Source organism: Rutilus rutilus (assembly GCF_951802725.1).
Source record: "Rutilus rutilus genome assembly, chromosome: 3".
Classification (NCBI taxonomy): domain Eukaryota; kingdom Metazoa; phylum Chordata; class Actinopteri; order Cypriniformes; family Leuciscidae; genus Rutilus; species Rutilus rutilus.
Window position 1 is genome coordinate 10,696,391 of NC_140211.1, and position 27,770 is coordinate 10,724,160.

At 39.4% G+C, this 27,770-nt stretch overlaps 2 protein-coding genes across 3 annotated transcripts; both read right to left on the bottom strand.

The window, feature by feature from the left end:
- Positions 1 to 86: 86 nt before the first annotated feature.
- Positions 87 to 17,492, bottom strand: slc7a7 (solute carrier family 7 member 7). Of its 2 annotated transcripts, XM_084406092.1 has the most exons (10): positions 17,276 to 17,492; positions 15,203 to 15,809; positions 5,802 to 5,927; positions 5,543 to 5,687; positions 4,841 to 4,964; positions 4,120 to 4,223; positions 3,506 to 3,602; positions 3,208 to 3,357; positions 1,472 to 1,655; positions 87 to 1,383 (listed from the first exon to the last, which is right to left on the bottom strand). In XM_084406092.1, exons 2-10 carry the CDS (start codon positions 15,696 to 15,698, stop codon positions 1,304 to 1,306), a joined length of 1,506 nt encoding a protein of 501 aa, XP_084262218.1. In that variant the 5' UTR covers positions 15,699 to 15,809; positions 17,276 to 17,492; the 3' UTR covers positions 87 to 1,303. The 2 variants fall into 2 exon arrangements, with proteins under 2 accessions (XP_084262218.1, XP_084262217.1); XM_084406091.1 differs by having other exon boundaries at positions 5,543 to 5,927; positions 17,276 to 17,414.
- Positions 17,493 to 21,232: 3,740 nt separating this feature from the next.
- On the bottom strand, positions 21,233 to 27,690 carry LOC311288267 (uncharacterized protein). The gene is made up of 3 exons (XM_084405588.1): positions 27,299 to 27,690; positions 22,478 to 25,644; positions 21,233 to 22,344 (listed from the first exon to the last, which is right to left on the bottom strand). Exons 1-3 carry the CDS (start codon positions 27,372 to 27,374, stop codon positions 22,120 to 22,122), a joined length of 3,468 nt encoding a protein of 1,155 aa, XP_084261714.1. The 5' UTR covers positions 27,375 to 27,690; the 3' UTR covers positions 21,233 to 22,119.
- Between the last annotated feature and the right edge of the window lie 80 nt (positions 27,691 to 27,770).

Genomic DNA, 27,770 nt, shown 5'->3' on the forward strand with positions numbered 1-27,770 from the left:
TTAAGAGCCCAACACGAATATTTATGTCCTCATGATTAACACACACGTGGGTTTTGCATTTTGTCCTTTATTTCATTTATTTTTTTGTCTTATTCAACTAGTTATTTATAATAACACTGCCATTGTCATTTCAGTCTTTACAAAAAATGGAAAATACTGCTTTTGATATTCAGATATAAACATGTAAAGATAAAACATTTTGTAGTGGCAATTCCTTCAAAATACAAGATGTTTCATTAGGCTTTCAGTGTACAAGCATCTACATTTATGTTAAATTAACATGTGCAAGATTGATTTAGGTTTACAGCTGTTTCAAAGCAATGGTACAAACGTCTCTAAGTAATTCCTCTGTTATCAGTGCTATCATTTCATCATCTTACCCCTACCCCTGCAACAAGTCAAAAATCGTTTTGTCGCACATTATCCACCGGTTTCACAGACAAGACTTAAGTCTAGTCCCAGACTGAAATGCATGTTTGAGCTGTTTTAACTGAAAGCAACTTGCACTCCTATATCTTAAAATATGTCAGTGCCATTGTTTTGTCTCAAGATGCACACCAGTAATGTTTTTAAAAAGGCACATTTATAAAAGCTACATAAAGGTGCAATAGGTGATCTGGGAAATGCTAACTTTAGCCTGCTAGCATTGAAAGCAAATCGCTGTCTAAACCACGCCTCCTCCAGATGACCAGAGACAATGTAATTGGAGTACATCATGTGTCATTCACCGGTGAGAAAACTACAGTACAGTGAGTAACAGTACTAAAATAGTACTGTTTGCCTGCCATTCTCGCTCTGTCTGCATAGCGTACGTGATCGAGCTGATGAAAAACACACGTTGACTGACAGGGAACACATGCTTCATTTCATTCGGACAGACGATATATATTTATTTAAAAAAAAACAAAAAAACATTTAGACCGCTTAACATAGTGATTGCTATCAGGATATGAGGAGACTTTCAACCAGCATAACAAAACCATTTCTGTAGAGAATCTATTGCACCTAATAAAATGTCCTAATTAAACTAAGGCCTAAATGTCTGTGAAACCAGGCCAAGGAGTTAGTTTACCGTTCCCCATTAAACCAGCATTCAACTGGTCAAAAATGCAGCTCTTCTACATAAATATTTCCAATAAATATAAAGGATTTGCTTTGACTTGCGGGGGACTTTTCACATGATTTCTGATAAATCTAAAATTGTAACCAGTGTGAAACGAGGTTAATCACATCAGCAGCTTGTGTATTGCATGTCCAGGTATAGCACAGTTGTCTTATCAGTGCATCGTCGGATCGTCCTCTTCTACTCTGCCTTTTCATCCCCGGTGTCCATCTCAGTAAGAACACAGTAGCACACCTTCTGAATGAGGATACCTGAAGATGCTGGGGAAAAGGGGAATGAAAATATTAACTCATCAATATTAGGAGCAGTTTTAACTCTGTAAATCTAAACTAGTATTAGAAGACATACCAATAAACTTGCGGAGCCACATTGGCCGGCGTGTGGCAGGTATATGGCAGCACAGGAAGTAGACGGGAACTCCCGATAAGGCAATGCCAATGCCGATTAACGAGTTGATAGTGTCGCTATATAAAGGCACCACCACAAGAAATATAGTGCAGAGGCAGAATATAATTGGGAAGAACAGGCTGAGCTGGAAAAAAAAGAAACAAGGTAAGATAAATAAGTACGGAAGCGTATTGCATTCACTTGAGGAAAAAAAATCTACTCTGTTTTTCTGAATTAACGAGTTAATTATCTCAGAATTACGAGATCATTTTTCATGAATAAAAATGTTTTGCTCTGTTTTTCTGAATTAATGACTTAATTATCTCAGAATTCTGAGATAATTTTTTCTTGAAATAAAAATATTTGCTCTGTTTTTCTGAATTAATGACTTAATTATCTCAGAATTATGAGATCATTTTTCATAAAAAAAAATTTTGTTCTGTTTTTCTGAATTAACGACTTAATTATCTCAGAATTATGAGATCATTTTTCATTTAAAAAAAATTTGCTGTTTTTCTGAATTAATGACTTAATTATCTCAAAATATTTTTTTTATGAAAAATGATCTCATAATTCTGAGATAATTAAGTCATTAATTCAGAAAAACAGAGCAAATATTTTTATTTCAAGAAAACATTATCTCATAATTTTGAGATAATTAAGTCATTAATTCAGAAAAGCAGAGCAAAAACTTTTTTTTCATGAAAAATTATCTCGTAATTCTGAGATAATTAACTCATTAATTCAGAAAAACAGAGTAGATTTTTTTTTTCTCAAGTGAATGCAATACGCTTCCGTAAATAAGAGTTTAGACTGTGCGAATTATTATTGTTACTAAATGACTTCCGGTGACAGCAACATAGTGTCGGCCCATATCCGGCCCACATTTGGTACGTGTGGATTCCACATGTAATCTACCAGATGTGGGCCGGATCTGGGCCGACACTATGTTGCTGTCTGGGATGGTTTGAGCACTATAATGGTTGTGCACTAAACCAAAATGAATAGTTATTTATAAAAGTGTATTTTTAACCCCATCACCCCAACATTGTTTTGACTTCCTTTTCAGGGTGACACTTGACAAAATGACATTTTAATCAGTAAACATCATAATTTTCTTAAAATTCATGTGCCCTCATAATCTTTAATCAACATAACTTCCCCTCCATCTTGCAGCAACTTCTCTTCTCTTTTCTGATGACGCGTTTACCGACAGGCTATTTCACAATTGCAACTTTATATCTCACATTGAGACTTTATATGTGACCCTGGACCACAAAACCAGTCACATGGGTCAATAAGCTTTCCATTGATGGATGGTTTGTTAGGATAGGACAATATTTGGCTGAGATACAACTATTTGAAAATCTGGAATCTGAGGGTGCAAAAAAAATCGAAACATCGAGAAAATCTCCTTTACTGTTGTCCATTTATGTTCGCAATTGAGCTGCATTCACTCACAAAAATAAATGTTTTATATATTTACAGTAATAAATTTACAAAATATCTTCATGGAACATGATCTTTACTTAATATCCTAATGATTTTTGGCATAAAAGAAAAATCGATAATGTTGACCCAAACAATGTATTTTTGGCTATTGCCACAAATATACACGTGCGACTTATGACTGGTTTTGTGATCCAGGGTCACATATGACACCATGATTTTAGCAGATTCTGGTTTGTGTGGTTTACCTTTAGTGGTCGTACTCTGTCTGGTTGTTTCCATCGCAGGTACATCTGTCCCAGGATAGACAGACCCACAAAGAACCAGTAGCTGAAGCTGTAGTAGTTGATCAGTTTAAAGACGTCCTCCACACACAGATACACAAGAGCCATGGCGCCCTGTCACACAACACAACGTGTGAGAACACTACACAGTTATAGACACAATGATTTATGGGCTATTTGGATGCACAGGACTGAAACAGAACAAAAGTACATCTATAAAACAGCATGTTGTGAGAGACAAATGGAGATGATGGGAACTGACATTGAAGAGTAGGGCAGGGATGGGGGTGTAGCGGGTGACGTGAATCATGCACAGGTAGTCTGGCAGGTGGCCCTCTCTGGAGCCCACGAAGAACAGCCTGACAGGAGATACGTGAATGAGAAATGAGCTGAGACTGAAGTTAAGAAGGAAAATGAAAATGGTGCCTGAGAGGGAATGTGGTGAATCAGATGACAACAATGTCCCTGTTTACACCTGGTATTAAGAGGCGTTTTTGAAAAATGCACCAAGCACAATGTTCTCTCACCATTCCTGATTTCTAACACACACTCAAAGCGTTCGGTGTGGTCTTGTGGTCCATGTTTTCTCAAGTCACATTCATATGCAAATTGCACGAGCTTATTTAATCCATTAGATCAAAAAATCTGAAAAAGCCCAAACATTTACCCACCCATAGACCCTCCCCTCGAAGAAATCAGGACAGAAGTGGTTGAAAGAGGACAAAAGAGACGGATTAAAACACCTGGTGTAAATGTAAATGTAAATGTGAATGTGTCTCCCTCGTCCACTTGTGATCAGATCAACCAAAACGCATCTCAATACCAGGTGTAAACAGGGCCAATGGCACTGGTTATGCTGCATGTGATAGTACTCACCTCGATGCAGCCACTATTGATGCATTTAATCCTCCAAAGCAGGAGAAGGCGACAGCGACCGGTATTGTCCAGTTGAAATACCCAAATACCTGGTCTGCAAACGTCTGTGAATTAAAACTTGAATTAGCCCAGGAACTAGCCAAAAGATGATTCAAACTTAGAACGGCTCTCTTTACTTCTTTAATGTACACAACTGTTTAAAAAATTTGGGTCAGGAAGATTTTTTCAATTAACACCTTTATTCAGCAAGGACGCATTATATTGATCAGGAGACAGTAAAGATATTTACAAAAGATTTTTATGAAAAAAAAAATTCACCGGTTTCCACAAAACTATTAAGCAGCATAATTGTATTCAATAATCAGAAATGTTTCTTGAGGTCCAAATCAGCATATTAGAATGATTTCTGAAGAATCATGTGACACTGAAGACTGGAGAAATGGTTGCTGTGCATTCACTGGAATACATTATATTTTAAAATGTATTCAAATAGAAAACAATTCATTTAAAGCTGTAATAATATTTCACAATATTACTGGTTTCACTGTATTTTTGATCAAATAAATGCAGCCTTGGTGAACAAAAGAGACGTCTTTCAAAAGCACAACAAAATCCTACTAATAAAAACTAAGTTTAAAAAAGAATATCTACTAAATGAATATGTCCCGCCATGTTTGGTGTTTCTCAACAATATTGACTAGCTCCAGAGATGAATACTCACCACAGCCACGGCGTCACTGTCCAGGATGGCAGGGATGGGCAGGATTGTATAGTATGCCAGATTGGTAAGAATGTAGATCACTGTGACAATGGGCATGGAGATAGCAATGGCCAGTGGGAGATTTCTGCAAATAAATAAATAAATCAACAAACAAATAAAAATCCCACCAGAGGGCAGCATTATTGTGCATATAACACCTGGCCTGTAAACCCATAGGCATATTAGAAACTTCCAGGCAGATAAACTCTGCAGGACAGTACCGAGATTTGACAGTGCAGTAGATGTTTCCATTTTCGATGTGTATATTGGTGGCGATTATCTTTTTCTTGTAATAATTACAGCTTCATAACATCTCACTCTGGTCTTTATCAACACAGAGTAGTTACTTCTACCCAGGACCCAAATGGAGAAGTGCTTGGATAGTTTGTGTGAAGGAAAGTTTAAAGGGAGCTCTTGTCACATGACGGACCTAAACATCCCGCAAAAAGGCATGTGACAAAACCACATGTTTGCTGTGTTCAATTAGACATTCAGTAAATGGAGTGAATCAAAGATAAAGACATTTATAACAGGTAAACCCAGCTAGATGCACTTTTATTAGATAGATAGATAGATAGATAGATAGATAGATAGATAGATAGATAGATAGATAGATAGATAGATAGATAGATAGATAGATAGATAGATAGATAGATAGATTACCTCTCAGGGTTTTTGATCTCCTCGGTGACGAAGTTCAGCGTGTCCCATCCAGAGTAGGAGAAAAGAGCAGAATATAATGCCAGAGCCATGTCACCAGGATCGTGAGAGGAACCTGAGAACAGCCCTTCAAAGTTCTGTGTGTAACCTGGAACAAACACACACACAAACCAGCAGGATTTAATTATACTGTATACATACAGATACAAATAGTCACAAACATTATACAGGTGTAATATATATGTTCTTGAAGTGTCTTTACCTTGGAATATCTTGACCAGGCCAGTGATGATGACGGCGATGAGAGCTAGGACCTTTACGTAGGTGAAGATGTCCTGAACGCGCGTCCCATACTTCACATACGCACAGTTCACAAAGGTCAGCAAACCTGCAGAACAAACACAGGTGAAGCTGAAAAACTCATTCTCATCGCACCGAGGAGCTCAGGTGACATGACGTGCATGAGGTGTGCATCTACTAGGCTTTAAAGGGGATAGTTCACCCAAAAATGAACATTTCTGTCATCATTTACTCCCTCCTAATGTTGTTCCAATCCTGTATGCAGTTCTTTCTTCTGCTGAACACAAAAGAAGATATTTTGAAGAATGTCACATTTTAATTTGACAAGACTTTTGTATTTATGTCAATGGAAGTCAATGTGAATGGAACTGAGAGTCAGTAAATGATGGCGAAATGTACATTTTTGGGTGGACTATCCCTTTAAGGATCCGCATGGGTGTTCTTGTGAGTCTGAGTCAGTCTAGTCACAACATCACTGCAATAACATGAAATAGATATGGTCTTCCCCTGTTTTCCAAGAGGATCAATGATCCTCAGGGGTCAGTTTGTTTTGACCCAGGAATGTCTTGATTTGTGTGGGAGGTTCAGACAAAGGGAGCGTGTGAGCGAGTGTGTGTGTGTGTGATCATGTGTGTGTCTTTAGTAAGGTAGTCTTCCTGGCTTGAGGAAGCAGGGCTGCTGACTCTAGCACTCCTGCTGGTTGTTTTGCAAGGAACGAAAGAGCTTAGGGCAGCACTAAAGTTTGCGTGCGTTAGCGGGGTATTTTTTCTGTCATACAGCAAATCCAGCTGTAAGCACCTGCGCCTTCGATAATGCGTTCCATGAGAGAGCATTAAAACAATTCAAAACAAATTTGTATTGCTTTATATTGGAAATACCCCCTGATGATGCATTCATACAGGAAATAAACCAGTGGAAAGTGAACTGAAATTGAGTCAAGAGCGGGCAGATTGTGTGAGGTCGCCTTAACACCAATGAGGAAGTAATAATGTGTCACAACTGGTTTGGGAAAAACAATCACGCTTACCAGATACAATCACAGTCTGACCCATTAAACAAGTGAAAAATGTGGATGCTACAGTTCTCTCTCACGAATCGAGAGCACACATTTCTCTCTCTGAGCACACATTTCTGAAGAAGAAAAAAACTGTTTTCTCGTCTTGCCGTGACTTCATCTTATCTGTTATGGCTGCTATCAATGTTGCCTCAAGTTCATAAACTGCTCGCACACCTGTTTCTAATCTACTAATGCTTATGGAGGGCAGATATGTGTCTCATTCCTGTATTGCTATTTCATTTTTTACCATGAATATTCAATGGAAATATGAAACTAACACCATTCACTTTCACTGTAACTCATACATTCTGCCTAACATCTAATTTTGTGTTTCATGTGGTTAGACGACTTGAGTAATTGTACAAAATGTAAATTTTTGAGGTGAACTATTTCTACTTGTGGAATATGTCCATGTAATCATGTTATTAATTCATTATATTTGATTTCAGATGGGCCTGATGATTGGATATAAATATTTAGCATATCTTAAGTGATAGTTCACCCCAAAATGAATATACTCTCCCTCGTGTCAATTCAGACCGGTCTGATATTTTAAGAAATGTCACAGAGTTGTTTTTTTGTCCATACAATGGAAGTCAGTGCTCACTAAAACTGCTTGGTTACCAATATATCTTCTTTTGTGTTGGAAGTACTAAATACCAATAATATTAACATTGTATTACTGTCCCTTAGAAAAGAAATACACACAGAAGATAGTACACGTTGTATTTGTGATGCAAGAGAGAGATTGAAAGTGTATCTCTGGATTCTAGATAAGTCCACTAGGACAGCTATTGCTCTCCCTCTCACACAATGTCCTTTTGGCTCGATGCCATACTGAACTAGCTATTATTAGTCATAACTGCAAGATTGGTAATCGGGAGGACTTTACCTTCCAGGAATCAGCAGGTTCTTAGTTCCTCTTATCTCTCAATGAAGCATATTTCAGGTCATGAAGTCTCTATAAAAGGCTGATGACCTGAATCAAGTGTGTTTGATTATGGGGGCATACAAAAGCATGTCCCAATTCAGAGGCTGCATCCTTCCAAGAACGTGGACTTCAGGTCAAATCGAGCATTGTTAAATGGGACGGTCTAGCCTACGGAAGATCCCCTATAGCAACTGTGACAGCTGCTGTTGATGAGCGGCAGTGACGTTTGTACTGAACTATTTTAAAAGTTTTATTCAACAGTCTGAAAACAAAACAGGTTTCACAACCTGTATAAATATGTTCACCATGGTCCATTTCAGTGTTGGGGTAACACATTACAAGTTACATACTCAGATTACTTTGTTCAAGTAACCAGTAAAGTAATCACATTACTTTTAAATGTACAACAAAATACCTGAGTTGCTTTTTCAAATAAGTAACGCAAGTTACTTTGTTTTCAAATGTATTTACTGACAGCTCTTCTGTCCACAAGTTGAGAGAAATCGTGAGTAAGTGCAGAGGCATTGCGTGTAAACATGATGGGTATTGTAGTTCTAGATTAAATGTGAGCCGGCATTTACTCATCACTTGCACAAATACAGATTCAGTATTCCTCAAAATGAATAAAAACAGGGAAATGCAAAATCAGAATATTATGCAAACCTGCAATAATTAAATCTTTTAAATAATACAAATATACTTTATGTATTTAATCTCACTTTATTAATCAACGTCTTTGCTACTGACCTTCGATGATACTATTCAACCATCCGAATAAGCAAAAATTACTGTTTCATTTTTATTTTTATTGCTTAAGTAAGCCCAGAAAAGTTGCAATTAGTTACTTTTTAAGGGAGTACCGCAATATTGTAACATTACTTTTAGAAGTGACTTTCCCCAACACTGGTCTTATGTATTTAATAAGTATAAACTATCTATAAAATCGCATCTTGGTAAGATACAAGCTTTAAAAATGTACTTACTAGAGTAATTACAATAACTGAACCTACTCCTAATTCTAACCTTAAAGGGATAGTTCACCCAAAAATGAAAATTCTGTCATCATTTACTCACCCTCAAGTTATTCCAAACCTGTATGAGTTTCTTTGTTCTGCTGAACACAAAGGAAGATATTTGGAAGAATGTTTGTAACCAAACAGATCTCGGTCCCCATTGACTACCATAGTATATTTTTTTCCTACTATGGAAGTCAATGGGGACCGAGATCTGTTGATTACAAACATTCTTCCAAATATCTTCCTTTGTGTTCAGCAGAACAAAGAAACTCATACAGGTTTGGAATAACTTGAGGGTGAGTAAATGATGACAGAATTTTCATTTTTGGGTGAACTATCCCTTTAACATTAATCCATGTAGTTACCTTATATTACAGTATTTTCTTGGGTAAGTGCACTGTAAGTACACATACTGTAAAATAAAGTGCAACCGTGTTTTTTTTTTTTTACATTTGTATCGTTAGATCATTTCGGGGTAAGATAAACCCCAAAACGTACTTTTAAAAGGGCTAATCGTGCATTTTCTCTCAAAAAATCAAGTCGTGAGCGGCGTGCAATTAATCTTGAGATAGACTAGGCTGTGAAGGATCCACTTTCTATCCTTCATGTCCTAGGGAAAGACCACATCCAGCTGATCCAGTTCTACTCAGCCGTCATTGAGTCTGTCTTAAGCACTTCCATCACTGTCTGGTTTGGTTCAGCTACCAAATCGGACATCAGGAGACTACAACGGACAGTCCGGACTGCAGAGAGGATTATTGGTGCCCCCCTGCCAACCCTCCAGGACCTGTACTCTTCCAGAGTGAGGAAGAGAGCAGGTAAAATCATCACAGACTCCACTCACCCTGGACACCCCCTGTTTGAACTGTTACCGTCAGGACGGCGACACAGATCACTGGCCACAAGAACTTCCAGGCACAGGAACAGTTTCTTTCCACAGGCCATTTCCCTTCTGAACACTTAACATGCCCCCCAAAGCATATGCCTGTAAGTGCAATACTCCCACTGTCTAGTGCAATAAACTCAGGTGATATTTATATCTATATTATTCATACTACTCAAAATACTGTAAATATGTTTATAATCTGTAACATGCGCTAGACTCCCACTGTCTAGTGTAATATTCTCTAATTCAGGTGATATTTATATTATTCATACTACTCAAAATACTGTAAATATGTTTATAATCTGTAAATGTTTACTCAGACTAAACCCAACTGTGACCCTACTTTTTTACTTTTATACTATTTTTATTTATTTTTTATATATTTTCATTCTTAGAATTTGTATTACTATGTTCTTGTTGTATTTGTATTTGTATATGTGCACTGGAAGCTTCAGTACCAAGAAAAATTCCTTGTGGGTGCAAGCACACTTGGCAATAAAGCTCTTTCTGATTCTGATTCTGATTCTGATTCTGACATTCGTGTAGGCCACATTCGAAGGAGCAGAAGCTAGCCAGAAAAGAGACTCTGGGTGTGCATCTGAAAATCTGGGTGTGCCACATTTATTGTCAGATTACTGTGCAAAATTATTAACCATAACCATAACCATATAACCATGCCCCACATAACCATAAAACTATATAAAATATAACTATACATTACACTCAGGATCGCCAATAACTTAATCATAACATTAGTGCCTGAAAAAGTTTACTGTTGTTTATATGCGCGGAAAACTTCTCTGGGGAGCTGCTGGGGTCACAGTCAGCTGCTGTTTGCTGATTGGTTGGCAGTCCGAATGTCGGCAGATATTTTTTTAACGAAAATAATTTAAACTGTAAATTACATTTTAACATTTTGAGCGTTATGGCACCATATATTGGATTCTTATTTCTGTGCCCCTGAGAGTATGATTTAGAATGTTCAGTGACGTCACAGAACTGCCAGATTCAAACTGCTTTCGCGCGTTGGCTGGCGCTGAGCAAAATAAAAAGTATTTACTATACTTTAATAAAACATAATTTCTCAACTGGTGGGGCACAAGTCGTGGAAAGAAACATTTCTCTGATGCAAGACTTTTATTTTGAAAGACGTGTGTGAAAGCTGTTGACTCTTCTGTCAGACACACCCTGCGTCCCAATGTGCATACTATCCGCCCTATCTGCCCTAAATAGTATTGACAATTACTAATGTCACATACTTTTTAGGATGGATAGTATGCACATTGGGACGCAGGCACAGTTTAAGTAAGAGTGCCTGAGAATAGCGCGTTGTCCCGATTCAGATGTTGCCACGCTATATGTACGTGTCATCATTCTATCGTTATTTTCGTAGCTTGTCACGAAATAAAAAGTCTCTCACCTAAGAAAAACAAACTTTCCTGTCCAGTCAGACGTTGTACCGTGCAAGTACAAGCGCAAATGTATTTCTGATGTCAATCCGACTTTCATTTTCAGCCAAAATGCAACAGCCCGGCAAAAATGCAACCCCTGCGGGTCCCTGCAACGTGCAACCAAGATCATCCTCTGACTGACGTTACCAAAGAGTATAGAAGCCCAAGAGGCGAAACTCTGTTGTGTTATGGGTAACAGTCTGTAGATGGCGCTGCGGAGGCGAATCCGCCATTATGGACTGAAAGCTGCTGGAATCGTTAGCGCCAGTCAATGGCAAAATCCATTTTAGTAGGTGTTATTAGTTCATGTGTGCACTTGCTGGATTGCACATCTTTTTTGTACCTTTCCGCCTGTAATAGGACATTCATAGTTTTTTTTTTCTTGCCATTGAAACGTTCACAGTGTAAAATATTAACTGTCTTTAGAAATGTTCATTTATAAAAAAAAATCCAAATCATATATATGGTGATGTTTACTAATTTCAAAATCAACATTTGAATAACTATCTTATTACTTATATCTAATTACTGTGTATCTGCCTATAGACAAGCGAGCATATATTATTTCATGAATTTCTGTTAGTCATATAACAAGGAAAATGCATAATAGAACATAAATATTAATAGATTAAAGTTTTGCAGTAATTTTATAATTGTATCTTTGCAAACCGTAAGTGGTAGGCTAATGAAGCCGATTCGGTGGGGATACCCTTACTAAAAAGTACTAAGGAATCTTATAGTATTTTGGGACAAAATAAATGTTTTTTATTATTATTGTTTTCATATTTATAGTATTTTGGGACAAAATATTATAGTAATCTTATAGGAATACTATAGTAATTTGGGACATACTACATAAGTACGAGAAGACTACTATAGCAGCTTAAAAATATTATAGAGAGGCTATACAGAACATCACAGCAGCAGGCTATGTTATGTTCTGTAATACCTCTATAATATCCTAGAGCCGCTATAGTATTTCTATAGTAGTCTTATAGTACTTCTATAGTAATATTTTGTCCCAAAATACTATTTTCCTAACCAACACATATACGTATATTTTCTGTCATTTAACGTCATTTAACGTCGGTCATCCTCATTAATGTATTTTAAATTGTTTTCATATTTAGATATGACGGCCAGAAAAAATTAAGCTATGTTAAGTTTTTGTTATTTTAAGTTTTTCAGTGCCATTGACTCCCTTTATTTTTCGGCGTTTTCCTTCAGTTTTCAGTCCATAATGGCGGCCGCGCCGTCAAGTCATGGGGGCAACTGTTGCTATGGGGCGTTCTATTGAGTTTCGCCTCTTGTGCTTCTATACTCTTTGACGTTACTACTTTCTACTCAAGGACCTGACAGAATTGTAGTGGATTAAAAAGTACGATATTTGTCTTTCAAATGTAGTAAAGTTTCCAGAAAAAATAATACTCAAGTAAAGTACAGATACTCAAAAAGTGTACTTAAGTACAGTACTCAAGTAAATGTACTTTGTTACTGTCCACCTCTGTAGTTATGTTGTCAATTAGTAAGTCATGAAAAAAAGTAAAGTACAAAATTTTCACGTACTATGTTAGTTGGGAAGGATTTGCATGCAGTTATGATGTTCATTCTATTAATCAGTTGCAGTTGCCATGTTTTATTAACAGTTCATGTTAGTATTGTGTATTCACCATGGTATATCTTTATGTAAATGTTTTATATTATATGGTATATTTTTAAATGACTGTGGTGGCTCACCAACTTACAAACTTTATTGTATTAGCAAAAACTAGTTTGGGGCTGCTATTTAACAGCCTTACCTTATGGGCCTACTGTTTATTCATCAGTATTAGTCATAGTCTTACAATTTATGTTAAGTAAAGTGGGGCGGTACTTGTGTGTGTGGCAACAATTTTTGTGAAATAAATTTGCTCTTTTTTAAAAAACTATTTATTACAACATGTATATATATATTATTGTTATTTTTTTGTTTTCTAAGAAGTGGGTCGAGGCTGAACAGCCATGGGGAAATGTGGGTCCCATGGCCAAACCAGTTGAGAACCATGATCTAGATTAACCACTGATCTAGATTATTTGATGTATTGATTCTTTGAGGTGACAAAACAAATATGTTTTTCTTAGATTTCAAAATGTCAATGTCAAGAAATGCCAGTCCAATCGTCACTTTCTGTATCAGACTGCACTTTTTGTGCTATTGTGCATGTCTGTTCTGAGCTAGACGAATCACGTGAAATCAGCCCTCAACATTAGCAGTACTCATCTTTTCTTCTTCCCTTTTTTATTCAACATTAAATACTGACAGGCTTTCATTATTTCTCATAACTTCATAATTCCTCTCTCGCTCTTTTCTCCCTTTACAAAAATGTAGGCTACTGTGATGATGTCAGACAGTGATACCATAGAACTTTTTTTGTGAGTGTTTTTTGAATTTTCCACTACGTTTAATGCCATCATTCACTCTTATTGTCTGTGGAAAATGTAGCACTGTGTTTATGTTTGTGTAATGTTAACCCACTACCCACTTCCTGCTGCCAATTCCTTCACTGTTCACACGCTCTTTCATATCGAAGTGCTACCAACATTCGGTGTATGTTCATTTATATGATAATCTTTGAGAAACGGACTGAAATATAAGTTGATTCAGAGTGGCAAAGCACATTAACAGTTCTGCACTCTAAAAATGTTTTTATTAGTATCAAGCAGGAGATAAAATATACAAATGTTTGAAACTAATAAAAAAAATTAGAGTGCAGACCATGGTGAGTGCTTTGATTGAAACATTAAAGTCCAACTGAAATCAAAATGGACCCTGTTTACTTTGTTAGCGCATATTACTAGTCTTGTGGTGAACAATTAATCCGTGCAAGTTAAAACACGGAAAAAAATGTTTTGGCTTCGTAATCTTTAATCAAAATCTGAAAATGCCCCTCCTCTCTGCATTGGAGGACCTTCCCTGATGACGTATGCTTGACGGCTTGGGTTGAGAAACGCTTAACCACTCCCCTCAAACCGTTAGTCTGTAATGAGCGAGAGATGGAGAGGAGGAGCACTAGAGTAAAACCCTGCCCTCTGTTCAATATTCCTTTTCACTGGGAAATACGTCACAGCACTGGAGAAAAGTCGTTTGCAACTTCCGGTTCACGCGGACTTTAAAACTTAAAATATTTTAATATGAAACGTAAAGTTAAATGGTTTAAAAATGTAATTAAGTCCTGTGATGCAAAGCTGAATTTTCAGCATCATTACTCCAGTCTTCAGTGTCACATGATTCTCCAGAAATCATTCTGATTTGCTGCTCAAGAAACATTTCTGATTATTATCAATGTTGAAAACAGTTGTGCTTCTTAACATTTTTGTAGAAACCATATTTTGTTCAGGATTCTTTAATGCAGTGGTTCCCAATTCCAGTCCTCGTGACCCACTGCTCTGCACATTTTGTATGTCTCCCTTATTTAACACACCTGAACCAGATCATCAGCTCATTAGGAGAAACTCCATGAACTGAACTGAGTGTGTCAGATAAGAGAGAGACATACAAAATGTGCAGAGCAGTGGGTCACGAGGACTGGAATTGGGAACCACTGCTTTAATGAATAGAAAGTTCAGAAGAACAGCATTTATGATCAATTTAATGCATACTTGCTGAATAAAAGTATTATTATCTTTAAAACAAAATTGTTACTGACCCCAAGCTTTTGAACCATAGTGTATTCTATTCTCTTGCAATAAAAAATCAAATAAATTCAAATGGTTTGGGAATGGTGAGTAAAGGATTCTGGGTGAATTATCCCAGACAGCACCATGGAGTTGGCCCAGATCCGGCCCACATCTGGTACACATGGATTCCACACGGACCAGATGTGGGCCGGACCTGGGCCGAAACCATGTTGCTGTCTGGGATTCCTTTTAACTCTCATATCTCAAATGATGTTCTTGGAGACTTGAAGTACACAAACCTTCACAGGTAATCTACAAAAGCACCTCCTAAATACATCCACACACACACACACACTCCAACTCACAGATGCAGGCTGCGGCCAGCAGACGATTGGCTGCGTAGGGCGCTATACACGTTGGGAAGATGGGCTGCACCATGTAGTTGGAGAAAGTGATGGCTATCACGGCCTGACTGGTGGGCTCGATGATCAGAAGAGAAGTCCATAGACGGATGAAAGCCAAAAAGCCTCCAAAGGCCTCCAGGATGTAAGCGTAGCTGGCGCCCGACTTGCTGATGGTGGTCCCGAGCTCGGCATAACAGAGCGCACCAAACACTGAGAAGATCCCACCGACTGTCCATACTACCAGAGATAACCCGTAGGAGCCGCTATACATCAGTACGCCTTTAGGTGAGACGAAGATCCCGGAGCCGATCATGTTTCCCACGATGAGGCACACGCCATTGAGCAAAGATATTTCTTTTTTCAGTTTCATGCACTCCTTCGAGCCGCCTGCCTTCAGGTCGCCGTTCGTTACCTCTGAGGACGGCTCTTCTGTGGGAGCAGGACTGTAAGACGCCATTGTTTTAAAAGGCCTGATAGATACAAATAAGACTGTCTAAACCAGTTCTACAGTCAGTTTTAGGAAGATCTGAAAAGTTCCCAGCTAGTTCTTGAGATCTTGAGGTGACATCTGGGAAAGAAAGAAGGAGAGTGTTCAGTACTTATGCAAACACACACACACACATGCATGCACATATAATAATCTCCAAAGAAACAGGGCAATCATAAAAAGCTCACATACACACTCTTGCTTTTCAAACGTACATATGGCTATTACTGATCCATTAGACGTCAGGGCAAATGGCTTTTTAAAGGTGTGTAAACACAGACCCGGAGAAAGAGGTCTACATGCAAGTAAAACACCCAGCTTGCTCGTATTCCTTACTGCGTGAGACAGGATTGTGTGTCTTATCCAACAGCTTACTCAATCGCCATCCCTGACGTGAACATTGATCCACCTGATCGCTATTCAACCAAGACCAACACTCTCAGAAAAAAAGGTACAAAAGCTGTCACTAATATGTACCATTTAGGTACTAATATGGACACGTTTGGTACCAATATGTACCTTTGAGGGACTTATATGCACTCTTTAGGTACAAAGGTGTACCTTTTGAAAAGGTACCGCCACAGTGACAGCTTTTGTACCTTTTTTTCTGAGAGTGTGGATGGATTTTTAATACGTCAAGTCCAACTCAACTCTCTCTCTCACTTTTAGTATGGAGACTTCTTGGTGTGTCAGCATGCTGATCTGTCACATGCTCCTCAAGGTTCAATGGACTCAAAAGAGCTACGCTCAAAAGCACAAGCTTTGAAAACGTCTTCACGTGATGAAATGAAAAAATGCACATTCAGGGACATGTCTAGTTAATTGACAGCTTGTATATTTTAAGCTCAAAGTTGAGAGCCATTGATGCTGACTATGACAAACTATACACTGACGAGGCATGGTTATCTAATAAGAGTTAATGACATCCTGAAATCTGAGAGGAATAAATGGGAATTTTACACTGCAGAATTCTGGATTCCATGAAAAAAAACATTTAAATTTAGAATTTGAAATTGTTGCAATTGTTCCCACCTTTCACACACTAACTCAGCAGTCATAAATCTGATGAATCGCCTTGTGTAATGGTTAGGAAGGTCTTATCACAAAAGAAGAAAGTCGCATTCAGGAAAGACCAAAAGAGATAGAGAAGATGATTAAAGAGCTGAGCTGAGTGGGTGGACAGTGGGCAATTACTGCACGTGATAATTAAAAAACCACACCAATGCAAGATCTTTAAGCACTGAGAGCAAGGTTCAGGACATGCTGATAAGAGCTCTGATAAAAAACAACAACTATAAAATAAAATCACTCAAGGTTACAGCCTAAGCCACCGTAGCTTGCTGTAAAGCAGAACAGTGAGTGAAAATGATTTTCCTCAGAAACTAACTGTATAGAAACTACTTCCATTATATTACTTAGCAGAAATTTTTAGTACGCTTAAATCTTTCCCATATAAAACAATAAACATTTCTATAATGAGGTCTATGTGAATCAAAGCGTGATGAATTCTGACCACAGTACATCAGAGCAGAATGGGTTTGCATTACCTTTTCCTCCAGGTGCTGAACTGGCATCAGGATGCAGATTGTACTGGTGCTTTATCTGCCGTTCATTTTCGTAGACACGATCTAAGTCGAAGTGCAGCTCATGTTATTTCGCTGTGAGATCTCAGTCATATGGTCTCTGTCACGGCGACTCGTGCTCGAGGTCTCTTCCGTTCAGCTCGTGTGCGTTCGAGACGTTCGGGGTAGATTGATGAACTTCTGCTCTCAGTCAAACACTGATGCGTAAGGGGAGGAGAAAAGGGATGGGACACAGCGCGGTAAACTACTGAACCTTATGATGAATGTCTGGGGAAACATTTGATACCATCTAAACACATCTCAAAATATTTTGTGGCGGATACATTAAGGTAAGCTATCTGAATATAGCAGAGTTGTTGTGGTTAACTACAACTATTAAAATAGTTTTCGGTAATTGAAATATGAATAATGCAATAAATTATTAATCAATTAGAAATGTTGCTTTGGCTACTGAAATAAATATTAAATAAAGCTATATATATTGTACATTATATACATATTATGTATATGTCACCTTCATTTATATAGCGCTATATATAGGCTAGCCTATATTATAGCATATGAAGCCAATTTAAAATATTGATAAATACCATAATAGTAGTATAAAAATAATACTAAAAGAAACTATTATTTACAGAAACTGATTTAAAAATAGACAAAAATAAAATGAATGGATGACTGAATGAATGAATAACCATAAAATTATCTTATAGCCAATTTTAAGCATGTTGCTTCTGAATGTTGTATTTCCTCATATACCATAAACTACCCAATAAAAATGATGTAACTCTCAAAATGAGTGCTTAGTTGTAACTGTTTTGAGAGCGGATGTTTGGATTATTTACGGCACTGCACACACCTGTACATGTGTCGCCATCGTGTGGTCAGAATTGGACGTTACACCACATCGGTTTTTCCTGATTTGCAAAGGAAACACTTTTCCATTGTTGCTGTTTTACCTCTACTTTAGTACTTTTATAACACTTTACAGCTTTTTATGTTATGGTTCCATGTAATACACACACACACACACACACACAGATACATATATATGAATGAGGCATTTATATAGCGCTTTCATATGTTCTACTGTACACCCAAAGTGCTTTCACAATCACATCAGGGGATCTCTCCTCAACCGCCACCAGTGTGCAGCATCCATATATACATACTATATATGTATATATTCTATATATTCATTTATATTAATTTGACATATTATAAATGAGTACACCCATTTGAAAATTAAGATTTTGATCCATTTCTCAGTGAATATAAGACCAATTTGCTGCCTTTTTTTTTTTTACAAAAGTTTTATTAAACGTATATTTTTATTAACATAAGAGTGTGGTCACCTTGCATCTTTAGGATAAGAAAAATAATACATTTAATTCAAATGAGGTGTTGCAAAAATGACTACACCCTACAACAAATTAAACTAAATCTAATAATTTGTATGGCTGGATCTAGAAAGAAGTTCAGCTTGTCTTTTCTGAACTCTGTTGTTCAGTTGGGTTGAGGTCTGGTGACATGCTTGGCCACTGAATCACTTTTACCCTGTTCTTCCTCAGAAATGAACCAGTGATCTTAGATGTAATTTTTGGGTCATTATCATGTTGAAAGAGGGACCGGTAGCATCTTCTCCTCTTCCCCACACAAGAACACTACCACCACCATGCTTTACTGTTGGTACCATCAGAATTGTCTCATCACTCCAAAGTATAGAGTCCCAATAGTCTTCGCCTTCGTCAACACGAGCTTGGGCAAATTCGAGATGCTTTTTTTGAGCATGGGCTTCAGCAGTGGCTTCCTTGGTGGACGACAGCCATGTATGGCACTCCTCCACAGTGTACATCGCATGGTGTCACTGGAAACACTCACCCCAGTTTGACTTTCTAATGATTTAGCCAACTGTGCTGAACTTGCATGGAGATTTTCTTCAACTTCTGTCATCACAAAACGCTCTTGACAAGGTCTGACAAGGCCTGGACGTCTCAGCGAGCTTCCCACAAGTCCATCCTTTTTGAGTTTTTGGATACTTTGGCAACATTCACTGTTAACGATTTTCTTGTATTTTTACAGTACAGTACTGGCAGCAAGGTTGCCAGCAAGTTACTGTATTTTGATTTCAAGATCAGTACTGTAAACTACAAAACAGTACTTTACTGTATTTTTACTGTATTTTTGTAATGTTTCAATTGTACGTTCAGTTGTAATTCAAACGTATTAGCAACCCAGACAGCAACAGTGGATTCAACACATACCAGATGTGGGCCGGATCTGGGCCGACACTTTGTTGCTGTCTGCGAATGATTTACTAACTTTCTTATAAACTTGATCTTTTTTTTTTTTTTTGCAAAGAAATGATCTTCTATCTCAGGTCTTGTGACATTTCTTTTCCATGTGGAGCCATTTTGTCAGCATTATGGGAGTGGATTTTCTCTCTTGAGTACCACTTTTAATTGTCAATTATCCTGTGGCCATCTGTATGATGATTGATTGATTGATTGATTAGACACATTCATTGGGGTGTACTCATTTTTGCACCATGCTCTTAAATTATTTTGTTAAAATAGTTCCAATTTTGCCTTTGGTACTGACTTATTTGATCTCATTTAAAACCAATAAAAACAGATTTTTCCTTGTATAGGATCCCATAGAAAGTATTTAAGAGCAAGATGGAAGTTTTTCTGAGAAATTTGACATGGAAAGCATACCCATACTTAAAATGAGCAGTTTTTCCAGTATTTGAGAGAGATCTACAAACCATTTCAATTTATCAAATTATTTTAAAAGGAAATAATGCACTTGGACACAAAAATATGCACGTCATGTCACTGGCCCATATATATATATATATATATATATATATGGTATACGGTGTGTGTGTGTGTGTATATACAGTGTATATATATATATATACACACTGTGTATATACTGTAAATATACAGAATTTAGTTGTACAATAATTTTATATATTGTGAAATATTGTGGGGATAACTTATGAACCACCTGCACTGTTGAGTCTAAATAAAAAGAAGATTTACCTTAAATCTATTTAATAAATTAGCAATCTTTTAAATATCTTTGACAGCTCATTGAAGACCGATTCATCACTTCTGCTGCTTTTTTGCCTCTTAAGGCACTACATTATTGCACATTTGGCATTTTCTCTGGAAGATTTCCTTATTTTTGATTGAGACATGTCTTTATCCCTTCCTGAATGCATGTGGACAAACTTCTACCACATGCCTTGTTTCTGGCTCATTGTTCGTCTCCCTCTCAACCTCAAAATTTCTCTCCTTGGTTACAGGTTGTCATGGTTTCGAGGGCCTGGCAGAGGCAGGATTAGGAGCCATTTTAGGGACAGCTGGCCGGGTCGGGCTCCACCTCCCCTTCATCCCGCGCAGAGACGCTCAGGGGGGATGAGGGGGGACATTGTGCGAGGATTAGAGCTTCCTGTGTGTCAGCCGCATTACACAGGGAGGGGGGGGGGGGGGGTAGAAAGAGAGTGAAAGAGGCAAAGAATGAAAGAGAAAATGAAAGAGCGAGCATATGAAAGAGAGCATGACACAGAGAGCGAGTGGGTGTTTGAGGGGAGGGAGTGAAGTCTGTACAGCTGCACACTCAATCACATTACACAAGTATCCGTGTGTGTGAACAAACACACACACACACAGACACACACACACACACACACACAAACACATACAGCCATCAACATGCACACCACCGAACTGGGGAACTAAACATATTAAAGGAAGCAGACCTTTTTTCTTTTTTTAAGGGGGGGGTGAAGACAATTGCTCAGGAACATAGAACCTTATGGAACAAAAACAAAAAGATGCCTCAAACAGAAAAATAGCTTTATGAGTGATCGTAAAAATATCTATATTTTTTTTTAAGTAAAAACAAATCGTGAAACATTCATTCTGACTTTATTTCTCTCTTTGACAAGTTAGGACCACATTACATCCAAGAAATTTACAAAACAAAGCTGGATAGTGTTCAACAGGGCCAACAAAGTTTCAACATTCAAGATAACAGAAAGTAATGCATTAATCTTTAGCAATTTTGAGCCGCTTTTGCTCATCTACAGCATTGTGAAAACTGATCTGATTTGCTGTTTTTCATAAAAAAAATAAAAAAAACCCTAAATAAAGTAGGATGAAGAACAGGCATTGATTGGGCAGAAAGTAAATCTGACTATCTCAGCATTTCCATTCCATCATTGTTATTATAAACCTCCCTTGTCAAGAAGAGTTTCAGCAGTCTCAGATATAGTGCAGCTATTTAGAGAAACACCTACAAAGTACAGCAGCATGAAAGAAAATACAAACAGGGTACATAAAACAAAAAGGATATTTACATTCAGCTGCACATCAGATGATCAGTTTTGGTATGATCCCACATCCTCTCTCATCTCATATAACACATCTCACGTCCCTTTTTTCCTCAAGTTTTTTTTTTTATTTGCGCTTTTTTTTTATGTATATCCTGGAATTCCAAATTGATTTCTGAAATTGCACTTAGACACATAATTAGTTTGCTTGCCATTTGTTACACACAAATACTTTTTTCAAGATCCAATTTCAGTGCATCCTGATATTTGAAGTCGAAAGTCTTTATCAATATGATTTAATTGTCTTCATGAAAAGGCACTACTATTACATATGGACTGATTCACTACCATTCTACAATACCAAACAATTAAAAACTACCCCTAACCACAAAATTGAAAAAAAAAAAAAGGTGTCATAGAAATCAGTAAACAAGAATAGTGCTAAAACCTAACTAATCACATTCTTTCAAGCAGTGTCTTCAGTTCTGTCGTCTCTGTCAGTCGTAGACACCAGATGCTCAGGCAAGGAAAGTTTATCTGCACTATCCTCTGACAAGTTTTTAGCATCCTCTCCTCTCAGTTTTCGATGGGTCGACTCCTCTGTACGCTCCACAACTTTTCCCTCAGAGGACTGTGAGGATGCAGTACTGGCCAACTGATTCATACTCCCGCTGTGGATTTTCATATGCCCCTGTTGAAACACAATAATTAGAAGTCTTGTTTCGCACACAAACAATATCACAGGAAGTTCATAAATATTTAATGGATAAAATGTCATCTAACAAAAATACTGTACACATTAATTGTTTACTGTATTACTGTACCTTCAATCCACTGCGGCTAGCATACTCTTTTCCACACTCTGCACAGCTGTAAGGTTTCTCAGAACGCTGCGGTAGTGGATGGGCCACGGGAGTCTCTGGTGATGTAATTTCAGTCTTTTCTCTATCTTTCCTTTGATCCTCTTCTGCAGATTCGTCTATTTTGGATTCTTGTGCATCCTCAGCTTTTAGCTTCTGCTCTACGGCTTTGTCAGGCATTTTAGAGTGCAAAGAAGCATTCTCTGTGGCTGGCTGAGAGTCACCATCATTGGGCTCAAGAACATGGTCTATTCCATTCACATGAAGTGTTGTCTGCTCGCTGCTTTGGTCTGATTTTAACTCAGTGGACAACCCTGGGCTCGAGGGTGGAGTTAGGGTAGGTGACAGATCGAGAGCTTCAGAGCTTAAACTAGGTTTTGGTCCACTGATCGCCGTGTGAATTGAAGCCCCATTGTGCCTTTTTTTATCAAACAAGGTGTCTTGGGAGTTGGTCCTGGTACAGAGGGATAAAGGTGTGTCTTCGTCCTCTTCTGCAGAGCCATTGACAACTTGAGATTTGCTGTGATGTACTGTGCCATAATGTTTCTCATCTGAGGCAATGGAATTGTCAGGTGGGCTGTTTTCTCTGGAGGGGTCCTGCTTCTCCACGGTGAGGGTTGGACTAGTCTCAGGTGTGTTGCCATAGGGATCTTGATCTGACTCCATGATCTGGTCTGCATCACCTGATGTAGCATCTCTTAGGCTAGCACTAGACTCCAGTAAGCTGGCAGAGGAAGACATGCTCATATTGAGAGGAAGAGACTGAAGGGTTGTGGGTAAGGAAACCATTTGACCAGAATCTTCCTCTGACTGCAGGTCCCCGTTACCTTCTGGAGGTAATTGGCCTCCCAGATGCATGCGAATGTGATGCTGCAGTACCACGGCATTGGTAAACTTGCGCTGACAGAGTGGGCAAGAGTTCTGGCCACGTGCATTGGCCGGACGTGCTCTGTGAGTGGCTAGATGAGCCCTTAGACTTCCCTTTGTGGAGAAGGAGCGGCCACAGAGTTTGCAGGGGAATGGACGTTCGCCCAAGTGAGTGGCCTGGTGGAGACGTAACGCTCTTGGGCAGCTGAGGACACGGAGGCACACCCCACACTGATTAGGGACCAAAGAGGAGGCAGTTGACCCATGTAGCTCTTGGCTAGTCGGCTCACTGTTGGGGTTAAGCCCTAAAGCCGCCATCATCTCCCTCCTGTAAGCTGAGATAGCATTAGTTGTGGATATGTCATTAGCCTGAGTATTGCAGTTCACCTGGCCATCATTGGTGCTTTTTGGAAGAGGCTGCTTCTCTAACTTCTGCGCCAATCTCTGCAGCTTGGAGGTGTCCGAGGTGACAGAGGATGATGATGGAGAGGAGGATGGAGAAGAGGAGTTTTGAGGTTTGGGGTAAGAGGAGAAAGGGAAGGTAAGTGGGAGGTGAGGGGAGGAAAGGTGAGGAGGGCGAAGAAGGGCAAGGCTAGGATGGTGGGCAGATGGACCTGATGGGAAGAGTATCTTGGGAAGATGTGCCAGCTGGGAATATGGAGAACCAGGATGTAAGGTGGAGTGGGGTGGTGTATTCTCATCAAACCTCTGCTGCTTCGCACCTTTGAATTGACTGTTCATGGCAGAGGAGGTGATGGATGAAGATGACGACTGCACACTAGTGGAAACGGAGGCTGCGGCCGCAGCCGAGGCACGGTTTAGCTGTAGCAACGAGTGGGCGGTGGAAAGCAGGGCCAGATCAACACTGGGTGGCAATGGTAGGGAGGAGGGAGACGGATGAGATGACCCAGAGAGGAAACCCAAGGCTAAACTGTCTGGCACACCTATACTACCCTTAACTCCAAAAGGCTCCTCATCCTCAGCTCGACGTTTTCTGCGCCTCTGTGATGTCCCTGAGCCAGATCCTGATTGGCTTTGCTCGGACAAAGCAGGTGGCAAGAGCGAAAGTGACAGCTCGGGATTTTGTTCACGGTGACGAAGGAAGTGGGCTTTGAGGTTGCCACGGGTAGTGAAGCGACTGAGGCAGACTGGACACTGGTACGGGCGCTCGCCGGTGTGGGATCTCAGATGGATCTGTAGGGAAGAGTCACTGCTCAGAACCTTCCCACAAAAACGGCAGACGTGCTGTTGGCGGCTCGAAGAGGAGCTTGAAGATCCATTTGACGTACTAACAGTGGAACTGAGAGATAGGTGGTCCTGGGAGAGGCTGACCGTGGGCAAGGGTGGAGTTGGGAAATTCACACCATTTCCATGACTGGTTGAGGTGTTCGGAGACTTTTCATTGAGGTAACGAGGTGGAAGTCCAAGCGTTAGAGAGAGAGGGTGCATAGAGGCTGAAGAGGTGAATAAGGATGAGGAAGATGTTGAAGATGAAGTTGTGGAATAAGGAGCTCTGGTTCCATTAGTGTGAGATAGGTTGGGCTTGGATGTAGGAGCTTGGGGAATTAAAGAGACACCAGAGACAGTATTAGGTGGGGAGCTAGAGCCTGCATCTCTCTGTTGATTCTCTACAGATCCCTGAGGTGCATCTTGGGCACTGACCATACCACCTAGACGCAGCACCTGTCTGCAGATCTCTTCTGTAATCTGCATTTGGTGAATCTGTCTTTGCTGCAGGACCCTAAGCTCCTCCAATAATACAGCGAGGGTCGGAGGCACCTGGAGTTGCTCTGAAGGCGACGAAGGAGTTTGGTGGATGGGACTAGGGCTTCCTTGATGTGGTGGGGCACCCAGCGATGATGAAGAGGATAAAGAAGAGGAAGAGGAGGTAGTGGTGGTTGCAGAAATACCCATTGGTGGGGACGTCACAGTGGACAGTGGCTGATGAGACAAAATATGAATGGATTTCTGCTGGCCAGGAGGAGGAGAGTGGGTCTGGGAGGACAAAGAAGGGTGTGGGAAGTCCGGAGAGAGAGATGAGTGTGCATTAGGCAGTGATGTGGAATATGAGGCAATGTGATTTGGCCAGTGGGGAGGAGATGAGCTCTCGTTGGGGAGCGAGGGAGCATGAATGCCACCTGGAGATGGTCTTGGGGCCAAAGGAGGCTGACAGTCCTGAAGGGATGTAGGTGAGGAAGAAGAAGATGATGAGGTAGCTTCAGAGGCAAGAGAGGTGGATGGAGATTTCACTGGAAGCTGGTCATCTGGAAAATAGAGAAAATAAGGAATAAGTTTATACATCCTCAGAAAATTACAATTATTTAAAACCATTATATTGCTATAGCATCGTTGCTTTATTTTATAATTTAGCTTTTATAATCATTACAATTGAGTTCTATAACAGTAAGTCATGAGAAACCCTTCATAATATAGGCCAACTCCTTTGTCAACAGTTTTCTTTCACAAAACGCTGAATACCACTCCACTCGTCATTCCGCATTCTTAATGATCTTTCACCCTTAAAACACAACCTTCATAAACCACACTCACATCTTCTGTCCTCACTATTGCCACAACTCACTAGCCACCTTGCAGCTATTGCAACGCTTTTTTAAAGGACAATAGATATCACCACAACAACCCACAACCCCTCTTAACCCAACCCTCTGTCCATCAACTACATCTTTCATCTCTCTATTCACCCTTCCCCCCTGACCCTACACAGGGTCAGAGGTTAGGGTATAGAAAGGGTTTTGGGCACTGTCCATGTGCTCTGATTGGCTAGATGACCTAACCTCATGAGCTCTAAGGTCAAATTCTTTTAGAATCTTGAGCGGAGAAAGAACTAGAAGGAGGGGGTTGGGAAAATAGTGGGTTGACTGACAGACAAACTATTTTCACTCTCTGTGGCACACGGATGTACTAAATGACTGTACACAGACCTGTGGAATCAAATCTACTGAAATGCCCAAAAATGTTAAAACCCTGAGAAATTCCCTCACAACATACTACCTGTTCTTGCCAAAAGCTATTGAAATCAAATCACAAAAGTGCTGTATCTTTAAGATTCCTGAGCTAACTTTTTTCCTTCCATGCATGCATGCATGCAACAGTGCATTCTTTCTCCTCTCTGTATTCTAACAGTGGAACCCCCAACTGAGCAGAGGTACAAAGTGAATAGAGGCAAGGGAGTGGGAAGAGGGGGGGAACACAGTTGAAGCAGAAAAGAGGAGCACATGGAAACATGAGAGAGAGAATAAGGGAGAAGAGGACAGAATAGAACAGAATAGAATGAGAAGAGATTAATCTTTACCCAAACACCCCCTTCGTCCCCTCCCCCTTGCCTGCACCTTATTCACACTGAATAGGAGACTCCTCTAAATGCATGAAAGACCCCCAGCAATCAAACTGACTATGCTGCAAGTCTCTTGGTGGATTGACATTACTGAAAAGCTAACGCAGTTATGGCCCCTCCTGAGTGATTCATGTCAACATAATGACCGGCCATACGGCTGAACACCTTTAGACCAACCCTCTGGCTATATCTATAAGAGCTTTCTTTCAATACAACACATTTGGCAGACATTTTTAGCGGGAAATGTCAGTAAACTACTTAGTTTTGAAAAGTTCAGTCATGGTAGAAATGTGAGCTATGTGTTGCAGCTCTCAAACAATGGCTCACTGAGTAGAGGGCCAAACGCTCTAGTGCATTTTAACCTGTATCATAACACTTCAGGTGATAAAAGTGCCCAATTTAAGCAATAAAGAAAAAATTTGATATAAAATCTTATTTGGGTAACAGGTGCTCTATGTAAACTGCAAAACCCTTTTTATTAACATGTCGTTTTTTAAACCTTAAAGCATAACTATTTATTAGTCTAGGGTAACAAATAATTAACAAATGAATGATTTCCTCACCTTGCAGTATCAAGCGCGTGCCCCCGGGGTCTGAGTTAACAAGCTGTTGGGGCCGTTTCTGTTTCCGGCGTGACATGATTCACGAGCAGACGGTGAGAGTTACGGGCATCAAACAACTTTGCAAGTTATGTTGTGAATAAATAAATTACGAACCCCCTTGTTCGCCAATAATCCACCTGGCAGGACGCGTTAAGACAGCACCGACATCTGTTAAAAAGTAAGTAAAAGGAAGAAAAAAAAAAACTTAAAATTCGCGTGGACTGCTGAAGCGGACCGTGACGTCGTCCGCTGTTGCTGTGTGAACTGGCGAGTGCGTGTGTGGCTGTTTTTCCTCAACAAGTCCCCTCTTTCTCAAACTTGTCCACTCTGCGGACCCCCCTCCCCTCCTCTCCAAAGACACACACACACTCACACAAAAATACAATCTCCCCTTGTTCTGACATTTGCATTTCAATGGTGCGGAACACCGTCT

Coding starts and splice junctions, on each gene's coding strand:
- slc7a7 (XM_084406091.1), bottom strand. CDS start 15,698: ATGGCGTCTTACAGTCCTGCTCCCACAGAAGAGCCGTCCTCAGAGGTA. Junction 4,224..4,840: donor ACAGTGACGCCGTGGCTGTG/GTGAGTATTCAT, acceptor TTTAATTCACAG/ACGTTTGCAGACCAGGTATT. Junction 1,384..1,471: donor GTGGCTCCGCAAGTTTATTG/GTATGTCTTCTA, acceptor CCTTTTCCCCAG/CATCTTCAGGTATCCTCATT.
- LOC311288267 (XM_084405588.1), bottom strand. CDS start 27,374: ATGTCACGCCGGAAACAGAAACGGCCCCAACAGCTTGTTAACTCAGAC. Junction 25,645..27,298: donor CACGCGCTTGATACTGCAAG/GTGAGGAAATCA, acceptor TCTATTTTCCAG/ATGACCAGCTTCCAGTGAAA. Junction 22,345..22,477: donor CTAGCCGCAGTGGATTGAAG/GTACAGTAATAC, acceptor GTGTTTCAACAG/GGGCATATGAAAATCCACAG.